Genomic DNA, 20,546 nt, shown 5'->3' with positions numbered 1-20,546 from the left:
GTGCTCCTGCGCTCTCCCGTAAGTCTCCTCTGAAGCTCAGGAGAATGAACAGGAATCTGACTGCAGTGTGCTGAGATGGAGTTTTTATCTCTTTATAGTTACATTTCTTGGTGTGGAACATTCAGGAAACACATTCTGTTCTTCTCTCTTTTTCTGTACGATCTCTCTGATTCCTCTGAGAGCATTTTTTTCCCAAAATGGATGCATGGAAGAGTGTGAGAATCATCTCCATTTCTGCACCTCTGGATCTTTCACTCTGTAGAACTCTTGCACTTCCCACACTGTTGTATTTTTTGCTCCATTTATTCCTTCCTGGTTCCTGTTTTGCAGAAAACTCTTTTCGTCCCTTTTTTACATTTCTGTTTGTTTGTTTATTATTTACCCTTCTCTCTCTTCCTGTCTTCTGTCTTAAGAACAGCTTTTTTTACTCCAAACTGTAACTTTATATTGCTGTGTAAAATTATTCTGAGACCTTATTCTCCTCCAAAGTGGTAAAAAAAACATGACAGATCTAGAGCTTGTGTAGGACCGCTGGGAAACTGAGATTAAAAAAAATAATAATATATATATAAAAAATGTTCCAGCCTTCTTCTAGTGCAAGTTTGGAAAATTCCTGAGTTACTGTTAAAAACTCAGCTTTGAGTCAGTAGTCAGAACCACACAGAACACAGGCTGTGTCTCAGTCAGTACTTCACTGATCAGGGGGTCAGTTTTAATCTCAATCACAAAATCATCATTCACATAGTGCATGTCATATCTTCTGAAAATTAATTCACTGATTCATTGTTTAATTATTTAATTAATTTGGTAATTCATCAATTCATTGTTTCGTTGATTAATTAATTAAATTAAATATAAATATTAAAAAACTTTAAAAAATTTAAAAATTAAAACAATTAATACAAATTTTAAAATAAAAAACTAAACCAACTCTCAGGCAACTTTTTGTACAGATATATATATATATATATATAAGTAGCTTATCACTGATTCATTGTTTAATTAATTAATTAATATATTGTTGAAGACAACTGAGTGCATTTAGTTTTTTTTATTTTAATTATTTTTGTTTTAAGCTGTAGACGAAGACAACTGTGAGTGTGTTTAGTTTTTTTTTTTTAATTTTAATACATTTTTTAAATTATTTTACATTATTATTGTTTATTTTATATTTTTGTTATTTTAAATTTTTAATTATACAATGAATTAATTATTTTTATTTTAAGTTTTAAAGTTATATATATATATAAGTTATATATATATAAGTTAAATATATATATATATATATATATATATATATATATATATATATATATATATATATAACTTTAAAACTTAAAATAAAAATAATTAATTCATTGTATAATTAAAAATTTAAAATAACAAAAATATAGTTGTCTATATACAGTTGTCTTCATCTACAGCTTGTTATCATTGTTGTGGCTCACAAATATAATGAAGCAAACACGTTTATTTGGCATATAAATCTGACATACACTACCAGTCAAAAGTTTGGACACACCTTCTAATCCCATGGTCTTTCCTGATGTTTATTTCTTTCTACATTGTAACACAATGCTGAAGGCGGCCGAAATCCACAATAATGTCGTTTGAACAGTTGATATTGAGATATGTCTGCTACTGATGCTCTGTAAAGCCTTCATAACGCCTCTAATCTGAGGTGCTGTTAATTGGTGATTTCTGAGGTTGGTAACTCTAAATGAACTTCTCCTCTGCAGCAGAGGTCAGTTTTGGTCTTGCTTTACTGGGATGGTCTTCATGTGAGCCAGTTTCATCATGGTGCTTGATGGGTTTTGCAAATGCACTTGACAATACTGTTCTTGCAAGAACTATTCCAGAACACCTGACCTTCGTGTCTTAAAATAACAACTGACTAGAATGTAGAAAATAAATCCCTAAACAAAAAACAGTGAAGTAGAAGGTGTGTCCAAACTTTTGACTGGTAGTATATTTGATATTTTACACTGACTGAAGAGGACATTGAGTCATCAGTGTCAGGTACAACTCATATACACTATATACTGATTCACTACACAGGGAGATGGAGATCTGATTGAGACACAGGCGTTGTTTGAGACCTTAAAGGCGACTAGCTGAACCATTTCAGTGCTCCTGCTGATCGTAGCCGAGTGTCTCACAGCCATCGGGACACTTCTCAGGAGAAACTGTACAGAGCGTGTCCAGTGTGGAGCTCACAGTGTTTTAAAACAGAATGTTCCTGTTCCGCAGGACCGAGCGCTCGAGCGCTGTCGGACAGAAATAGCCTGCGTATCGTACTGTACGATGATGACAGATAATCTTTCTCCTGATGATTCATCTGCTTTACAGAACCTGAAATCTTAACTCTTTATATGACTTATATTTCTACAGCAGACATTATTCTAAAAAAAAAAAATTAAAAAACACATTTCCAAAATGTGTTTTATGCCGTAAAAGGTCCTCAGAGTCCAGGAAGTGATATCACACTGTTTACCAAGGTCTCATAAACATAGTGAAATGGATTAGAAACTAAATTTAACTGTCTGTAGATCTTTAGCTATCGTTACTACATCTACACACACATCAATAACCACTGTACACTGTAGACTGTATATTTTTATTCTTTAACAATTTTTTTATTTAATACAGTGGAACCTCGCCATACAAAAGCCCTCCAATACGAATTTTAAATTTTGGCAACAAATTTGCATCGGTGCATTTTGAAGCATTTTCGTCATACGAACGAACCGATCCGAACCGAACGCTGTCTAAGTTACACGTACGGCTGGGAAACGTTCAAAACTTGTTAGCGTCAGTGGAAAGCCAAGCGAAGGGAGTTTATGAATTTTACACAATTTAGTTCAGTCAGTGAAAACTGTTTGGAAAGAGTCCAAACGTTGCCTTCAGTATGCGTTCAAAAGCTAGGTGATTTTTGGGGTGTTTTTTTGTTGACAGATTGGTGGTGTGGGCGGTCTGTTCTATTTTTAGCCCAAGCTTGGTGGCATGACTTCCTGTGAGGAGCCTTGACATGGAATGCTTGGCTTGGGTCAGTTCTTTGTAAGCAGCCATACAGTTTCCATACGCTTCATATTGGGAATATTTTTTTAGAAATAAAGTCATAGTGTCATTATAGGGAACATATACAGCACTTTATAGGGGCATTTCCGACTTGTAGGGGAAATCGACTTACGCCGCATCTCTTGGAACCAACTAACGACGTAGGGAGGGGTATGACTGTATATTTGTTCAACTGAATATTTTACTTATATCTATCTGTATATCTGATGAGAAACTAGCTAGCTATTTGACATTAAATCAGACTCCTCTCACAGATTTGGAAGCACATGCTTACACTTTCTGTGATTTCACTTATTTAATTTTTTCATCTAATACAGGGGTGTCCAATCTTATCCACAACGGGCCAGTGTGGGTGCAGGTTTTCATTCCAAATGATCAGAAGCCACACCTAAGTCTACTGAAAGCCAACATCAGTTGATTAAACAGGTGGAATCAGGTGTGGCTGCTGCTCGATTGGAACAAAAACCTGCACCCACACCGGCCCTCTGTGGATAAGACTGGACACCCGTGATCTAACAGAAGACACTAAAAACAGTGTAACGGCAAGAGAAACTAACATGCAGTGCAAACTTTCTTGCTAGCATTCGAATCCCTCGTTAAAAGAGTTTCCACATCTGAATTCGGTGTGTTTTTCCCTCTGTTGGAGAACCTTACACAGAATTTTACTGGTTGAAGACCAAAACTGAGATCTGCTTTTTAGATGAACAAGCACTTGGAGAACATCTCAGAGAGCAGAAATGGGTTTGAGATCAACATTTACTTTGAAACATTTCTGTGAAAAGAAATAACCGCTTTTGGGTTTTTTTTTTAACTTTTCTATGAATATTTCACCCCTAGTAGTCTAGAGAAAAACAGAAATCCTTCTGAAACACTACAAATTCTTAAAGTCCTGAGTGTCTGCTTTCATATGAGCTTCATATTAACCTCCACTGTGGAGTGAGAAGTGACAAAGACACTCGATCATCAACATGGACACAAGGAGAAACTCCATTTCCTGGTAAAAGCAGGGTCTATTGGTCGGTCGTTTCCTTTCTGTCTCGGAAGCCGCTTTTCGAAATGTCATAACATTTACTGCTGTTTACTCAGAAGCCACAAACCACACAGAGTCTGTCTGGTGGCGTAATTTCAACCGTTTTCTTCCCAAAAGTGTTTTGCGGCGTGAGGAAAGTGGGTGGCCGAGCCCCAGACAACCTGACAGGAATCCTCACGTGATTTCTGAGGCACAGACAACAACATGGCTGCTGCATCTGTCCTCCAGCTGTGAAATCTCTGACCATTTCTTGAAGCTCGAGTGATCGACGTGTGTCTCAGGGGTTTAAGGACACAAGGCTGTAAAGCTGAATATTAACAATCCTGACTAGCATCCGGGGTTGAGTCATATCCCAACACAGCGACTGTTATTCCAGCTCTGGTTCGTTATTAATGCTCTTGTTTGAACATGTGATTGTTTCTATAGTAACAGGTCATTCACAGGAACTTGGGATGAAGATAACGTCTCAGACCCGCAGCATAAACATGTTCATATTTAAATAATTTGACATGATTCATGTTCTTTCTCGTTTCCAGAGCTGGATTTAAACAGACTTGATGGTGACAGCGTGTGTCCACCACTGAGGAATGGACAAGATGACCTTCCAGGTAAAATCCGGTTCAGAAAGCATAGATGTTCTTCATGATCTTTTCCAGATCTTCTTCAGATCCTTAATCATCATCCTCTAATATCTAGATCTCAAGAACTTCAACTTGTGCTTCTAGATCTTCTCAATCATCTTGATATCAATTTTCACTTCTCTTCTCTTCACTTCACTTCTTCTGCTCTCTTTTCTTCTCTGGTCTCATCATCTCTTCTCTTCTCATCTCATCTCATCTCTTCACTTCTCTTTTTCTGCTCTCTTTTCTTCTCTTGTCTCATCATCTCTTCTCTTCCCATCTCATCTCATCTCTTCTCTTCTCTTCTCTTCTCTTCTCTTCTCTTCTCTTCTCTTCACTTCTCTTTTTCTGCTCTCTTCTCTTTTCTTGTCTCCTCATCTCATCTCTTCTATTCTTCTCTCTTCTCTTCTCCTCTCTTCTCATCTCTTTTTCTCTCTTCTCTTCTCCACTCTTCTCTTCTTCTGCTCTCTTCTCTTCTCCTTCCTTCTCTTTTCTTCTCGTCTCTTTTCCTAGCTTCTCTTCTCTTCACTTCTCTTCTCTTCTAGAAATCTTTACTCTAGCTTTTAGATTGTGACTGTGGGGATTTGTGTAAATTAATTCAGCTCTGGTCAGGGGTGCACATACTTTTGACCTTCTCAATCCTTTTTTATCTGCTTTTTTTTTTCTTTCATTCTGGATTTGTTTGCTCTTCTTCAGCTGATTCTGGATCTACTACAATTTGAATCTTCTCAACCTTCCTAGATAACTCCTCACCATATCTCTAACTCTTTCTCAAATCTGCTTACACTTCTTCAACCCTTTCTTCTCATGTATCTTTTTATGTTTCATGTTCTCCACCTTCATCACCATTCTGGATCTTTTTGGATCCTCTTTGATCTTCTTATCCTTCTGTAGCCACCTACTGGATCTTCTCACTGTGATTCAATTTCCTGGATCTTCTGTTTTATTATTCAGAACCTTCTAGATCTGCTCATGTCCTCCACCTTCTGCTAGATCTTTATTCATTTGGATGTTCATATTCTTGTGTCTATCTTCTGAATCTTCAACAGTTCCATTTTGTGGAACCTCTTCTTTACCAGAACAGTGAAATCTGAATGTAGATTTCTTCCAGCACCTTCACACAGCAATGCACCAAAAACCTCAGCTCTGGGGATGAAACCTCAAAACCTGTAGCTGCTTTATACAACCTAAATATTTCCATCTGTTCCCCGCCTCCCTGCCCAGACCCTCCAGCTCTTAGCGTTTTATTCATTAGCCACAGAGAACTTTGACGAGGTTCCATAACCTTCTCAGATCTCCAACGATCCAAATAAAAGGTTCCACCATCAGCAGCAGGAACACTTCAGGCTCAGCAAGATCTTAATTGGTTGCACTCTGTTGGTTTTATCAAATCTGCGCTGAGGCTAAAACCGCTAATCACAATCACGTGCAGATGCTGGAAAGTGTGTAAGCGGATTTTAAGGACCTGATGTTCATCAGACACGTGTTCAGATTATTACACTACTCATTAATGCTGAAATTCTGCACTCGCTAATGATAACCACGTGAACTAAACTCTACTGTACCAAACTCAGGGGACTAAATATAGCCCAGATCTGTAAAAGTGTGTGTGTGTGTCCACATGTATAGGAATATCTCACAGATTTGGCCTTCTGAGAACATTTAGCTGGACTGAGCTAAGATGAGCTGAGATAAGTTTTTATTTCAGAAAAGTAATGTGTGTGTGTGTGTGTTAGGTTTCGACCTGATCACACAGTTACAGTCGGACGCGACTCCGCTGAAGGGTGTGAGGAAGGTGGAAGGCTCCACATCCACTCAGCTGGCATACAGACTCGACCGTGAGGCTAACTTCCAGATCCCCACCAGGTAACACGCACAACTACACACACACACACACTACTACTACAACTACACTGACGTGTTCCATTAATACATCTGAATCATAATAAGTGTGAGATAAAATGTACATAATGTTACTAATGACCATATATACACACACTCACTGGCCACTTGTATACAACACCTCACCCGGCGCACCTCTCAGCTCTACATGGTTGGCTGTAAGGGTAAACGTGTTCCTAATAAAGTGGCATGAGGCATAACACGACGGCATTGCGTGCTTTGTTGCCAGTTCTGATACACACGTCTAGCCTTCTGTACGTATTTGTATCTGTTTAGAACATGTTAACACATTATTACACACACACACACACACACACACACGTGTAAAAATGCTTGTGTTCATTACAGGTGTTACATTATTACAGGTTACACACGGATCTGCCTTCTCCTCACACAGCTGCTCGCTGACAACCAAAAATAATAACAATTATAATAACGATAAGAACCGAAAAACATGTCCGATCTCATGTGTCATGAGAAAGAGCGCGGAGAAGCTTGCACAAAAAGTGCACATCTGTACAACTCAAAACACACACATTCAGCATGTGCACATCTGCTGATGATTATAGAGTAAACCACCTCAAACACACTCAGCGCATTCCTCACTACACCGGGTCGCCTCCGTATCTTAGACCAGGGTCCAAGTCCATCAACTGGGAGTTTGTGATGCTAAACTGGTTTCCAGAGAATTCAATGGCTTGGCTATATGTATGATGCATGGTTAGATTCTGGATTCTGATTGGTCGGAAGGTGTTCACCAATCAGCAGGGTTATATTAATTCGTTTCTATAGCAGCCTCTCGTTCACAGGGACATGTTCGTCACAGCGACATTGCTAATTTGAATCGTTTGTTAGAGAATCAAAGTGAGTGAGAAGATGGAGAGAGTTAGCGCTTTAAGACGTAGCTTTTGTTTATTTTACAGTCCAACAGGAAGCGCCATTTTTATCGCCTTACCTTGATCCATTTACGAGCTGGTAAAAATTCGTCTATAAACACACCCCCCCTACAGAGAGCTCTGCCCCGTTAAGATTCTGTACCCCGGAGGCAGCCACGGTTCCTATCCTGACTCGGCACAATCGCCTCCTGGATCGGGTCAGCTGGGTTTTTTTTCCAGCTTGAAGCTCATCCAGTGAAAGACCCTTTGAAATGATCCCGGTGGGGAAGTTGCTCCCAGGCCACGAGGCTTTGAAGATTAAAGTGCCGCCCATTTGGATTGATCTGGTATCGGTGTATTTGATCATGTGGCCCTGGAGTCAGGATGCACCGTGTGATCACCAGAGCGTTTCTCCTTCTCCTTCATCACCTTCATGTTTCCCTAAACGGCTGAGGTGAAATTAGACATTAGAAGGCTCGTAGGGGAGCGTTTTGTCATCTAGCTCACAACTCAGGAGAAATCATTGAAGAAGAAGAAGAGGAAGAAGAAGGAATAATACACTCCATGTCTTGCTCTTACAGGAAACTAATCAGCGATGGAGCATGTGACAGAACCTGACTCACAGCAGTTCAGATTAATAACTCAGAAAAACCTCATGGCTTGTCACTTTACACTATTAAAAGAACTGGTTCCATACAGAACCTAAAATGGTTCTATCACTTGCTACATGAACACTCTTAAACAGAAATATAAAGGTTCCAGGAGGAACCAAAAAGAGGTTTTCACAGTGATTCCATAGAAGAACCATTTCTGGTTCCCCAAAGAACCTATCAGTAAATGGCTTCTTAAAGGAACCAATTTTTCCCTTAGAGACATAAAGAACATTTTTATAGTCTAGAGAATCTTCCTCCACTACAGAGCACTTTTTGTGCAATGGAAACATTCCTCAGATGTTAAAGGTTCTTAATAGAACCATCCACCTGGTCACAAAAGGGGGTTCTTTATACACAGAAATTTATATTTAAAAACAACTGAATGGGGTTCTTTGAATCCAAGTAAGATGGAGCTTCATGCTTATGATGATGATGATTATTATTATTATTATTATTATTATTATTATTATTATTATTATTAAAGTGATTCATCATTTCAATGTGAATTCTTTCACACATTTAATCAACTCGATGATCCTTTCTAAAATATATGACATTCATAAACATGTCGTTTCAAAACATCTCGAGTGTTATTTACACAGAGATCCAAAAGTAATGGCACCCATTTCACCTTATGCATCATTCTCCCCCTTGGAGGAACTATTTATTTGGAGGAAAAGGTTCTATTGACCAAATAGAAACCCCAGGGTTCTATATAGAACCCTATGTTATTAAGAGAAACTGCAAACCTTTCTGTCCTTAAGTTGTTGACAAAGTTACAGCTTCACCTCTGACTATTAGCACTGAAACTGGAGACTCCTTTATTTTGGTAGAAACTCCATATTACTGCTAGAAAAAAAATAAGCTTCAGAAAAATGGGTTCTTGAAAAGTTCTTTAAGGATTTATTGGATAATTAAATGTTCTACTGATCCCTTTATGACAGGAAATCACTTTACTGTAGTGCTGAACACAGAGGGATGGCTGAAGAACCCTTAAGGGTTCTAAGTTGTTGTTTTTTTTTGATGTCCAGTTTAACAATGTGAAGCTTTTCTTAAAAACATGAAAGGATAAATAGCTTTTCCAGCTCTCTGCTCACTGATCTTGTTTTTGGTTCTGGTCCAGTCCAGTGTTCCTTCCTCTAGATACTTCTTTTCTGGCAGTAAAAGAGTTAACACATGTCTGCTCTTGTTCACCCGAGGCCGACGTTCCCCAGAGGCTTCCCGGCGGAGTACTCGTTCATGACCACGTTCCGCATGATCAAGAACACGGTGAACAAAGTGTGGAACCTGTGGCAGGTGGTGGATGAGGACGGCGTGAAGCAGGTAGGGATGCGTCTGAATGGAGACCAGCAGGCCCTCGAGTTCTTCCTCACCACCATGGACGGAGACCTTCAGACCGTCACCTTCCCAGGCCTCTCTGTGCTCTTCAACACCAAGTGGCACAAAGTGATGATTGGCGTGGAGAGCGAGATGGTCACACTATACGTGGACTGCCAGCCCGTCGACCAGAAGCCCATCAAGGAGAAGGGCTATGTCAGCACGGATGGAGAGACACTCTTCGGGAGACTGGACGCTGATTCCAGCAGCTCTGTGGTGGTGAGAATGCTAATGCTTGGTGATGAATATCAATAATACTCAAATTGTTCATGAGCTCATTAGACAGAGATTTGCCTCTTTCGTGTTCAATGTTGATCAGTCAGTGTTGGAGTCAGTGAATCATTTGGTCATGCCAAGAATCACTCCTCTCTAATTCAAAAAAAATCAATGTTTGAGCCAGTGAGTCATTTGGTCATGATGAGTTTCATTCCTAATTAAGTGATATTAGTGTTGGAGTCATTGAATCATTTGGTCATGAACAGAATCACTCCCCTCTAATTCAATGAAATGAGTCTTGTAGTCAGTGAATCATTTGGTCATGATGAGATTCATTCCTAATTAAGTGATATTAGTGTTGGAGTCATTGAATCATTTGGTCATGAACAGAATCACTCCCCTCTAATTCAATGAAATGAGTCTTGTAGTCAGTGAATCATTTGGTCATGATGAGATTCATTCCTAATTAAGTGATATTAGTGTTGGAGTCCTGAATCATTTGAGCATGACTGAGACTCAATCCTCTCTAATTTAGACTATTTTAAACTGAGATTCACTTTTCTTTCATTCTGCAAAAGCAGTGTTTCATTAAAAACAGTGAATCTTTAAGGCCTAGTCCACATGTACACGGGGGTTTTTCCTCCTTCGTTTTAAAAAAATCTCATCCACATGAAAACGCAAAAACGTGGTCTGAAGCGATGTCGAGAGCATGCACAACCAACAGGTGGCGTTATAATCTCAACCGTAAAGCCATGTTGGCCAATCAGAAGGTTGATAAAATCTGGGCTGTTTTTTTTTTATGCTACTGGCGGGTTTTTATTTTTGACTATAAACATGATATTTTATTAATTTTCAATTCAAACGATTAAAATAAAGTATAATATGTAATGTTGACGTTTTAATTATATGGTTCAGTTTAGCCAATAAGGTTCAGGAGAGTCCTGTCCAGTCAGACTTCAGTCTTGATTAGCGTGTTGTTGTAATCGTTCTACTCGTTAAGCCGATATCACAAAGTTATTAACTGTTATAACTGTTTGTTATTGTATTAGTTATAACAGCGTGCATTTTGGGCTGGTATTTTTTTAAATGGGTGGGTTTTAAGCTATAGTTTGGCTGGAAATCTTCGGTCCAATCTGGCAACCCTGTTCACAAGCCAAAAATCTCCAGTTTCGGTGTCTACACGATCACACTGAAACCGGAGTTTTTAAAAAACTTCACCCTGGCAGGAGTTTTCAAAAATGTTCGGTTTCAGTGACCGGATGCTGCGTTTGCGTGTGGACGAACGGCCGAACCGCGTAAAAAAGCTGCGGTTTTAAAAAATACCCACGTTCATGTGGACAGGGCCTGAATCATGTACGAGATTTACTCTGAGTTTAGGGGTCATTTTGGTTCAGCAATTCAATATATGATTCAGTGAATCCTTTTGGGTGACTAAGTTCAGTGAATCAGTTGAGTTATTTGGTTCATTCATTTCTCTTTAAGCTCATTCAGAGATTTTTAGCAATTCAGTGTTTGTGAATCATTTAACCTAACAGATTCTAATGAGTCACTGAAAAGAATCATAATTTGTTCGTTTATTATTTGCTCTATTATGAACAAGTCAATTGTGTTTGAAATTTGAGCTAAAAATGTTAACTATTGTCCTTTCTCCTTGACTAGCATATTTATATCAGTCTGTTTGTGCTGTTCTAGTTTGAGGTGCAGTGGATGCTGATTCACTGTGACCCAAAGAGAGCTCAGAGAGAGAGCTGCACCGAGCTTCCTGTAGCCGAGGTAATCATCACATCACCCGTCTCTCTATCTGCTTCTCTAGCTGGTAGCTAGCTAACAGTCTTCTAGCTATTAGTGTGATTAATTCTAAATCAACACAGGGATGCTAAACACATATGCCATGCTAATGCTAATTTGTAAACCATTTCGTTATTCCTTGGACAACTTTTCTAAGGTTTTGAACTTCTCCAGTCAGAATGTTTACTTTTATACTTGTGATGTCACAATTCATTTTTCTCCACAAATCCCAATCATTAAAATGTGGATAATTATGAATTACTACATTTCTGGGTCAACAGGGGCGGAGCTTAAGTTTTCTTCAATATATTAATATAAAATAATCTGATATTAGCTAGCTTGCTAGCAAAATTATTTCACCTACCTAGCTTAGCTACCTAGCTTGGACACAAACTCAGTTACAGGTTTCCTAAAGTTAGAAGGCTAGCTAGCAAACCTTGTTTACTTACCATTGCCTAGATACACATACAAATAAACTTTCTTGATGTTAGCATGCTTGCTAGCCAAGTGAATCTAAACTAACTACAGTGATGTAGCTGTCTAGCCTAGCTAACATCCAAACTGTTATATTGTGTAATCATGCTAAGCGGAAAAAGGGCTAGATGTGATGTCATACAATCACATATATAAGCTCCGCCCACACTGACTCAGGAACATGTATTACATGCTTAGATTTTATATTTAAAGCTTAAGTAATGTTTATGATTTGGGGGGGGGGGCGTAATTACACCTCATACGCAAGCTTCACGCAAATATTTAAATGCTAATTCTGCGCTAGCGTTAGTATATTAGCAGCAAAGTTTACATCCTTGCTTTTGCTGTTGTTTTGTTGTTTGTTTTGATTTATTTTTCTGGTTCTGCTGGTGAGGTGTGGGGCAGCAGTTCTCACTAACTCTAGAATAATTCTCTCCTTTTTGCTTCTTCAGATGTATGCCAATGCTGAGGTACTTCATTTTTTTCACTTTATATTTTTTTAAGCCAATAATCTACTCCAATGCTTTGTTGCTTAATCGACCTCATTGCTTTCTGCTGTACTTACTGGGTGCTTCAATCACCCCCGTGTGACAGGTAGAGGAGAAGTCTTAGCCATAAACGTTGACGCCTATGCTAAAGATGCTAAATATTTCCACAAAATATTACACAGAGAGTTCAATGTTTTGTAAGGAAGGCTTTCAGGCCAGGTGAATAAATCAGAGCTGGAGGACATTTTACAGGTAGCTCGGGTTTTACTCTTCATTATGTCTCAGGTGGTTCTGTTCACTCGACCCCTTGGGAGCTTATGAGGAAGAGATTTCATTATATTACTGTAGCTATCGATTTTAAGTCCGTGTTAAAAGAGAACGAGTCCAGCCTGGTAAAAAAAAAGAGTGAAATAGAAAGATCTGGAAAACGTTGTGCCTTACAGGCGCTGTTCTCTAAATGAAAATGACTGGATGACCAAAAAATAATAATACTAATAATAATTCTCAAGAGAGCACACTTAGAATTTAGCATTGTAGAAAATAAAATGTGAATTTAGATGAAAATAAATGAAATAAAACCAGCCTAGAACCTTACTAAGTACGCGGGGCTAATAGTGAGTAAAGTTTAATATCATAAACAGCCATGAGTTCATGCTAACATAATCTAAACAACATAGTGAGGGAAGGTGAAAGCTGTCATAGCAAAGGCTAGTTTGTTAGCATGTCTGATCAAACGTAACGGTATAAAGGAATGAAATGAACCTTGAGTGTAGTTTGAATTAAAAATATCTCATCAGTAGATCAGGTGTTATGTAGAGAAAAGGACACTGCACAGTTACAAAGTGCTCCATGTTGATTTGTTCTGGTCTCTCTCGTTCCGTTCAGCCTGACCCCAAACCCATTCCTGGGCCTGCTGGACCACCGGGTCCTCCAGGACCTCGGGGACCTACTGGAGAAGACGGTCGTGATGGAAGAGATGTAAGGGTTTTAACTTCTTAACTGTTTTGGTCACTTATTGTCCAAACCTAGAGTTTACATTATTTTCAGAAATTATTGTAGTAAAATTTATATATTTATTATTATTTTATATCCACATTAGTTGTCATAGTAACAGCTTATTTACACCTGTTGCTGTGCTGGATGTCAGTGTATCAGTGCTGGTCTCATTATTGTTACCATAGCAATATTTACTGTTGACAAATATGTAATAATTTGCTGTATTGGAGGTTTTTATTTGTCTGGTCACTAATTCTACAATAATGGTTCCTTTATTAAACCTTACTCTAATTACTGAAAACACAAATACGCTAACGAATGTTAACGAATATAATTTCTGCTAGTTAATAAAACACATTATTAAAAATGATTATTTCTTTAGCATATGTAATTAAATGTATTTTACTATGAAGCTGTTATTATTATTTTTCCAATTTATTTATTCATTTCAATGCATCGCTAATTAATGATATTAAATATTACTATTTGCAACAATATTACATATTACTATTAACTGTATAAAATAAATAAATAAATAAAATTAGATTAATATGTGCAAGAAAATTTATATTTATTTATAAATATTTTAGATTTAATTATTATTTTTTAAATTATAATTTGTATATAAAACCAAGTGTTAAGTTACAATTTTTACTGCATACATTAGGAATAAACTGAGCTGTGACTTATGTGTGAAATTGTAAATTAATTAATTAATATTCACTAGCACATTTCCAAAGCCCTAAGAGAGCGGTGTGTTTAACATTCGCTTAAACCTCATTTGCATATTAGTCAATGACGCCACATTCACTCTGTTCTCTGTGTTCATTATAACCCTGAAGCTCACCGTCTCCTCACCTCACACCTCATGTTTACTTCCCGCTCCTTCAGAAAAAGGCCGTTTTGTGATATTTTATTTCAGCTCTGTTCTGTCAGCTCCGTCCCTGGCCTCATTATCTCGATCACTGACGAGGGTTTAACGAGACAGAGGAAGTGACTTTCTGTCCTGTGCTGTCTTTCCAGCAGCTCGTTACAGACGTAGGCTTCCGTGTGTAGGCACTAGAGTCCGCTCGTTAGAGATTTAGACCTGTATCTTGTCTCGATGAGTCATTCTGATTGAGTTTTACATCCGGTTTTATTTCTTTCCAGGGTATTCCAGGAACACCGGGCACTCCTGGTGCAGCTGTGAGTATAAAAACACCTTCACACATAACAATAAATCAAGGAAACGTCTTAGCAGAGAGCTAGCGTTTAAAACAAAAAGGGTTAAAAAAACAGATGTTTCTCTTAAAAATGACAATGGGTTGCCAGGTATTTACTGTTGATACAGTTTACAGTTATTTATTCATTAAATTAATTATATTATTAACAAGCTATCACCCTCTAAAATATAAAAATTGGTTATTATTATTATTATTATTATTATTATTATTATTATTATTATTATTATTATTATGGGTAAATATCTGACTTTATTATTTTATTTTATTTATTTATATTATTTATTTTATTATTATTTTTATTACTTTATTTTTTAACATTATTCCTGTTTTAAATAAATACTGTTTATTTGAATAACTTTTAAATTTAAAATATATACTTTTGGTATAAAGATAAACAGAAAAATTTAAGGCGAATTTAAAGAACTGGACTAATCAAACCTAGCTCATTTTAATTACGTGAGGGAAAACTTCACTTGTGTAAGGACTGTTGTTTAAGTTACCATAGTGACACAAAGTGGCGGGAACAGAATTATGTACCAAAAGTGTGTGGTTTGGGACTGAAGAGTCTTCTGCATCACACTTTACGCCACACATTATGCTAGGTTAGATGTTTTTGTACATTCATACTAAATAACTACAGTTCATAAATCCATTAAAGGAAATTACCCATGATGCAGTGCATGTTACAGTTAAATACAGTATGATTATATTCCAGCCTTTTAATGACTCTATAAACTATACTAAGGGTTAAAAGTGTGTGCTGCCTATCTAGGGAGCTTCTCTCAGATTGGAACATGTTGAATTTAAAGACAGGTTTTGTTAATCTGAGGTTAATGAGAGATATTAAGTAGTGAATATACTGAATACATCTGACTACTGAATACATCTGACTACTGAAATACATCTGACTACTGAATACATCTGAGTACTGAATACATCTGACTACTGAATACATCTGACTACTGAAATACATCTGACTACTGAATACATCTGAGTGCTGAATACATCTGAGTACTGAATACATCTGAGTACTGAATATATCTTAGTGCTGAATGCATCCAAGTACTGAATACATCTGAGCACTGAATAAATGGCGCCTCAGTAATAGATCAGTCCATGGATTGGATTTTGTCGCTCGTGAATTAATCAATTAAACAATGTTTATAATGCAGATTTAATTAGACTTCCTTTATTAAAACCTGTCAAACACCTCAACTCAACTGAATCTATTCATGTGGTTATGAACCCCTTTTATAACACATTTATAAGCTTTCCCTAACTTTCTCTGTGTGTACTGTATTTAATGTGCACTACACCAGCTAGGAAATAATGGACCCTATATAGTTAACTATTGGTCTAATTTAAAGCATCACCTCCCAGCACTACAGTGTCACCTACATGTCTGATTATGTGTACTACACAGGGCATGGGATGGCTTGTACACCCTATGTAGTGCACTATATGGATTATACAGGGCACAGAATGACTCCTAGGAACTGTACTGAAGAGGGCTTGACATTTCTCCTACACTAGTAGTAAAGAGTAGTAAAGAGACAGGAAGTGCACTACACAGAATATCTTCTATCTTGTATTGAGAGTCATTCGGTGATTCAGTTCCGTATTTCATAAACAAGTACACTACAAGTGCCCTAGTGCACTACTTATCCCAAAAGTGAGGTATTTACTGTCACACCCCTGCTCCAAGCTGTAACCTGCACATCAGCTTCATTAACCACAAAGGAAGATTAGCATGTAACAGCACCTCCATCCAATCAGGAGTAATGCGGAGGCGGAGTTTTATCAGAGCGCAGAGGGGCGATGAGTGTGCAGATAATTGATTTAATATTGAGCGACCATGCTGAAGCGTATCTAAGCAACAACAGAGGCTAATTCTGCACTCTGATAAAGCTGTTTCTATTCCGCTTTGTGTGTGTGTGTTTCAGGGCAGTAAAGGGGAAAAGGGTGAGATTGGTCTGCCAGGACAGAGAGGACTACAGGGACTTCCAGGACCCAGTGTAAGTACAAGATGCTATCACTGATCACTGTGTGTGTGTGTGTGTGTGTGTGTCTCCAGAGTTTTTTTTCCAATTGTGTGCTCTTATTCAATTACATGAGCTGTGAGGGGCGGAGCTTATTCAATTATCTGTGATCTGAGAGGTGGAAATTATTTAATTGTGTGCTATTTGGGGCCGAGCTTATTCAATTATACATACCATGAGGGGGCGTAGCCTATTCAATTATGTATCCTGTACAGGGCGGAGCGTATTTAATTATGCATGTTATGATGGGTGGGGCGCATTAAATTATGCATGTTGCGAGAGGTGAAGCTATTCAATTATGTATTCTATCAGTGGACTGCTGTGAGGGGCAGTGCATATTCAGTTATATGTGCTGTGAGAGGCGTGGTGTGTTCAATTATGTGTGCTGGGATGGGCGGGGCTTACTTAATTATGTGTTCTGTGAATGGAATTATTTATGCAGTGAAGGGTAGAGCATATTTAATTATGTGTTCTATGAACTGTGGAGCATATTCAGTTATGTATGATGTGAGGGTCAGAGCTTATTTAATTATGCATGTTGTGAGGGGTGGAGCTTACTGTATTATTTATCAGTGGACATTTTTTTAATTATGTGTATGCTATGAGGGGTGGGGCTTATTTAATTATTTGTCCTGTGAGAGGCAGAACTTATTCAATTATGTGTGATGTGGGGGCGGGGCTTTTGCTAACTATTTTATATTATTAAATGTGTTAATAAACATTTCTGACTCTGTGAGTTTCAGTAAGGAGCTTTACTGATGCCGGTAACATTTTCCAGCTTCATGAGCTCCGTGGGTGAAATCTTTCCAGTTTATATGGATTTCAGGGCAGAACTTTCTTGATGAAGTGAGCTGCAGATGTGATGGAGCCTTTCCACTTTGGTGGAATTTAAGGGCGGAACCTTTTACACTAATGCTGCCTAGATAGGGTGGAGCTTGTTGTGTTTCTATGGCTTATGGGGTGGAGATGTTTGACGAATGCTAAAATCTCAGAGACTGAATCCTCTCTTATAATGTTAGCGATGATGTGAGCTGGTCTACGAGTAAAACTTTAATACCTCCCCCAGTCTTAGTGTGTGAAGTGTGATTGACTTGTTATTGCTCTCGACAGGGGCCGATGGGTCCGATGGGACCGATGGGACCGAGAGGACCGGTGGGAGAGAGAGTAAGAGCCCTTAAAAAATGTTTTACATGAAAAACATGTCTTTATACATGTTTACTTAACATGCTCACAGACACTGCTCATTTCTCTAACATGATTTCTGTATCTAGGGTCTGCAGGGTTTCCCAGGTCCATCTGGACCCCCTGTAAGTTCACATTTACACATTAAAATGAAATATTATCTTAAATACTCTGTTATCATGAGTTTATCTGTTTATATGTTTGTGTCTTTCTGTAGGGACCTGAAACCACTGGACCTCCTGTACGTAGACAAACTGTTTTTCTATAATCCTTTCTATTAACATACATCATCTTAAATAAATACCTCTATAAAAATAAATAACAATTGTCTCACCACTTGTCTCTGTCTTTCCTCAGGGACCTCCAGGCAAACCCGGTATCCCAGGAAACGAGGGCAACATTGGACCCGAGGTCAACAACTTTCCCTGTGTTCACATCAAATATCACTTATTATTAATTATTAATAATTAATTAATTGGATTATTTTGGCTGCATTTTCTTGTTAGGCTGTATTTGAACACATTATAGAAACAGCATATATCTTTTATCTGCTATTCTCACAGGGCCCAGCCGGTCCCAGAGGATCCAACGGAATTCCAGGACCACCAGGCCCACCTGGACCCCCTGGCCCACCCGTAAGGACTGCGCATGCTGTACTAACACCTCTTCTCTATTGGGAATAGAAGAACATTAACAGCTCGACGTTTTTTTTTTCATTTAATAGATTAGTTTAGATAATATGCTGAATAAATGAAAGTAAAATACTGATAACGCAGCGCCTTGTGGACGGGCGAGATTTCATTGTACTTGACATATTTTTCGTATACTCTGTTCTGTTCGAACGGTAAGACTTGCTGAAACAGCAGGAGTGTTCCTGAGTGTGCACTGAGATGATAATTGTGTAGATGTGAGTCAGAATTGTGCAGCGCGACGTTTTATAGCCTTTAACACGCTCCATTCGGCTTATCAGTTAAGGAGCGTGATGAATCAGGTGAACGCGTTAAACTGTTCTGTCCACTCAGGGGTTAGTACGGCGGGCGAGAAGTTCAGAACACAATAACAAATCCAAAACCACAAGGACGATTCAGACAAAGCAGAAAAGGTAGGTATTAATGGAATTCTTATTGCTGATTGGACGAGACATCGGTCACTCAGGACCTACAGGAAGTCCAGCAGTAGCTGCAGCAGTAGAAAGTGGATTGGTGTGTGTATGAACACAGCTCTGCTCTTATAGCGCTCCTTACATCCTTTAATCTGGAATAGTTTGGTCTTCCACACATACCTGGTGTGTGTTTAGAGATCGCAAACTAATCTTTACTCCATGATACACTATCAGTATATCCAACATCACACCATATGAACGTCCTTCATCACAGCAGAGCTGAATGAACTCCAGTTTCTTATAAATATATAAATATGTTTATTATGTTTATTGATTTAAAGTTGCACTATCGAAAAAGCAAAACAGTTTAAAGTGAAGGCAGAACTCCACACATGTACAAGAAATAAAGTTAGATACACAATTTCCTACTTCCTGTATCTCCTGAGTGACAGATGTCTTGTCCAATCAGAGTGAAGTATTCCATTCACACACTTTACCTACCTTTTTCACTCTGTCTGAATTCTGCTTGTGTTTCTGGATTTGTTATTGTGTTTTGTGTTTCTCGGTCACTGTAGGTTAGTCTCTGTGTATCTCTGTGTGTGTGTGTGTGTGTGTGTGTTTAAAGGAGCAGGTTGAAATTTTAGTGTCTTTCACAGCCATGATGTGAATAAAAAAAAATCTTCATCCTGAGCCTTTCTGTTTCAGAATGGGGCGGAGTTTATTTCAGGGCCAGAAGCCTTAAATGAGGACACTAGCATTCACTTCCTTTCTAAATGACACTGGAGCTGTAAAGACTGTAGGATTTGTAGAATTTATATAAAACAGAAACCTAGAAGATATTTTAATTTGAAAATAAATGGAAAAAAATAAGAAGTATTTTTTGTAAAAAAAAAAAAATAAATTAATTAAAAAAATGTCAATTAAAAAACTTAATTGAAAAATTCTTTTAAAAAGCTCTACCCTCACAGCATACATAACTGAATAAGCTCCTCCCACCATAACACAAGTAAACGAATAAGCTCCGCCCCAATCACAGACATAACTGAATAAGTTTAAAAATGTACAGACTGCCCCTTTAATCTTTACAATCGCTATCTTTAATCATTTCAGATTGCCTCTTTAATCCTTCAGTCTGTACCTTAAATTGTTACAGACTGCAGCTTTAGTCTCTACAGACTGCACTATTAATCTTTTAGTCTGTACATTTAAAAATTACACACTGCACCATTAATTGTTCATAACTGCCCCTTTAATCTTTCAGTCTCTACCTTTAATCTTTACAGACTGCACTTTTAATTGTTACAGAGTGCCACTTTAATCTTTCCAATTGCTTTCTTTGATCATTTCAGATTGCCTCTTTTAATATTTCAGTCTGTACTTTTAAAAATTACAGACTGCACCTTTAATCTTTACAGACTGCACTTTTAATTGTTACAGACTGCCCCTTTAATCTTTACAATCAGTATCTTTAATCATTTCAGATTGCCTCTTTAATCTTTCAGT

At 37.9% G+C, this 20,546-nt stretch overlaps 1 protein-coding gene across 2 annotated transcripts in view; it reads left to right on the top strand.

Moving 5' to 3' along the window:
- Positions 1-20,546, top strand: part of LOC131364423 (collagen alpha-3(IX) chain-like) — a 38,547-nt gene that overhangs the window by 4,211 nt on the left and 13,790 nt on the right. Inside the window, exons 2-15 of one of the 2 annotated variants that reach the window (XM_058407563.1) lie at positions 1-18; positions 4,645-4,716; positions 6,465-6,594; positions 9,358-9,754; positions 11,444-11,524; positions 12,466-12,483; positions 13,387-13,479; positions 14,647-14,682; positions 16,664-16,735; positions 17,870-17,923; positions 18,031-18,066; positions 18,159-18,182; positions 18,299-18,352; positions 18,505-18,576. The exon at positions 1-18 is cut by the window's left edge and continues 65 nt beyond it. In XM_058407563.1, the coding sequence (XP_058263546.1) occupies positions 1-18; positions 4,645-4,716; positions 6,465-6,594; positions 9,358-9,754; positions 11,444-11,524; positions 12,466-12,483; positions 13,387-13,479; positions 14,647-14,682; positions 16,664-16,735; positions 17,870-17,923; positions 18,031-18,066; positions 18,159-18,182; positions 18,299-18,352; positions 18,505-18,576 (1,157 nt within the window). The remainder of the gene's footprint in view (positions 19-4,644; positions 4,717-6,464; positions 6,595-9,357; positions 9,755-11,443; positions 11,525-12,465; positions 12,484-13,386; positions 13,480-14,646; positions 14,683-16,663; positions 16,736-17,869; positions 17,924-18,030; positions 18,067-18,158; positions 18,183-18,298; positions 18,353-18,504; positions 18,577-20,546) is intronic. The other variant, XM_058407564.1, reaches the window with a different exon arrangement.

Source organism: Hemibagrus wyckioides, linkage group LG14, assembly GCF_019097595.1.
Source record: "Hemibagrus wyckioides isolate EC202008001 linkage group LG14, SWU_Hwy_1.0, whole genome shotgun sequence".
In the NCBI taxonomy this organism is placed as follows: Eukaryota; Metazoa; Chordata; class Actinopteri; order Siluriformes; family Bagridae; genus Hemibagrus; species Hemibagrus wyckioides.
Note: the sequence above shows the minus strand (reverse complement) of the source record. Positions and strands in the feature narration are given on the sequence as shown.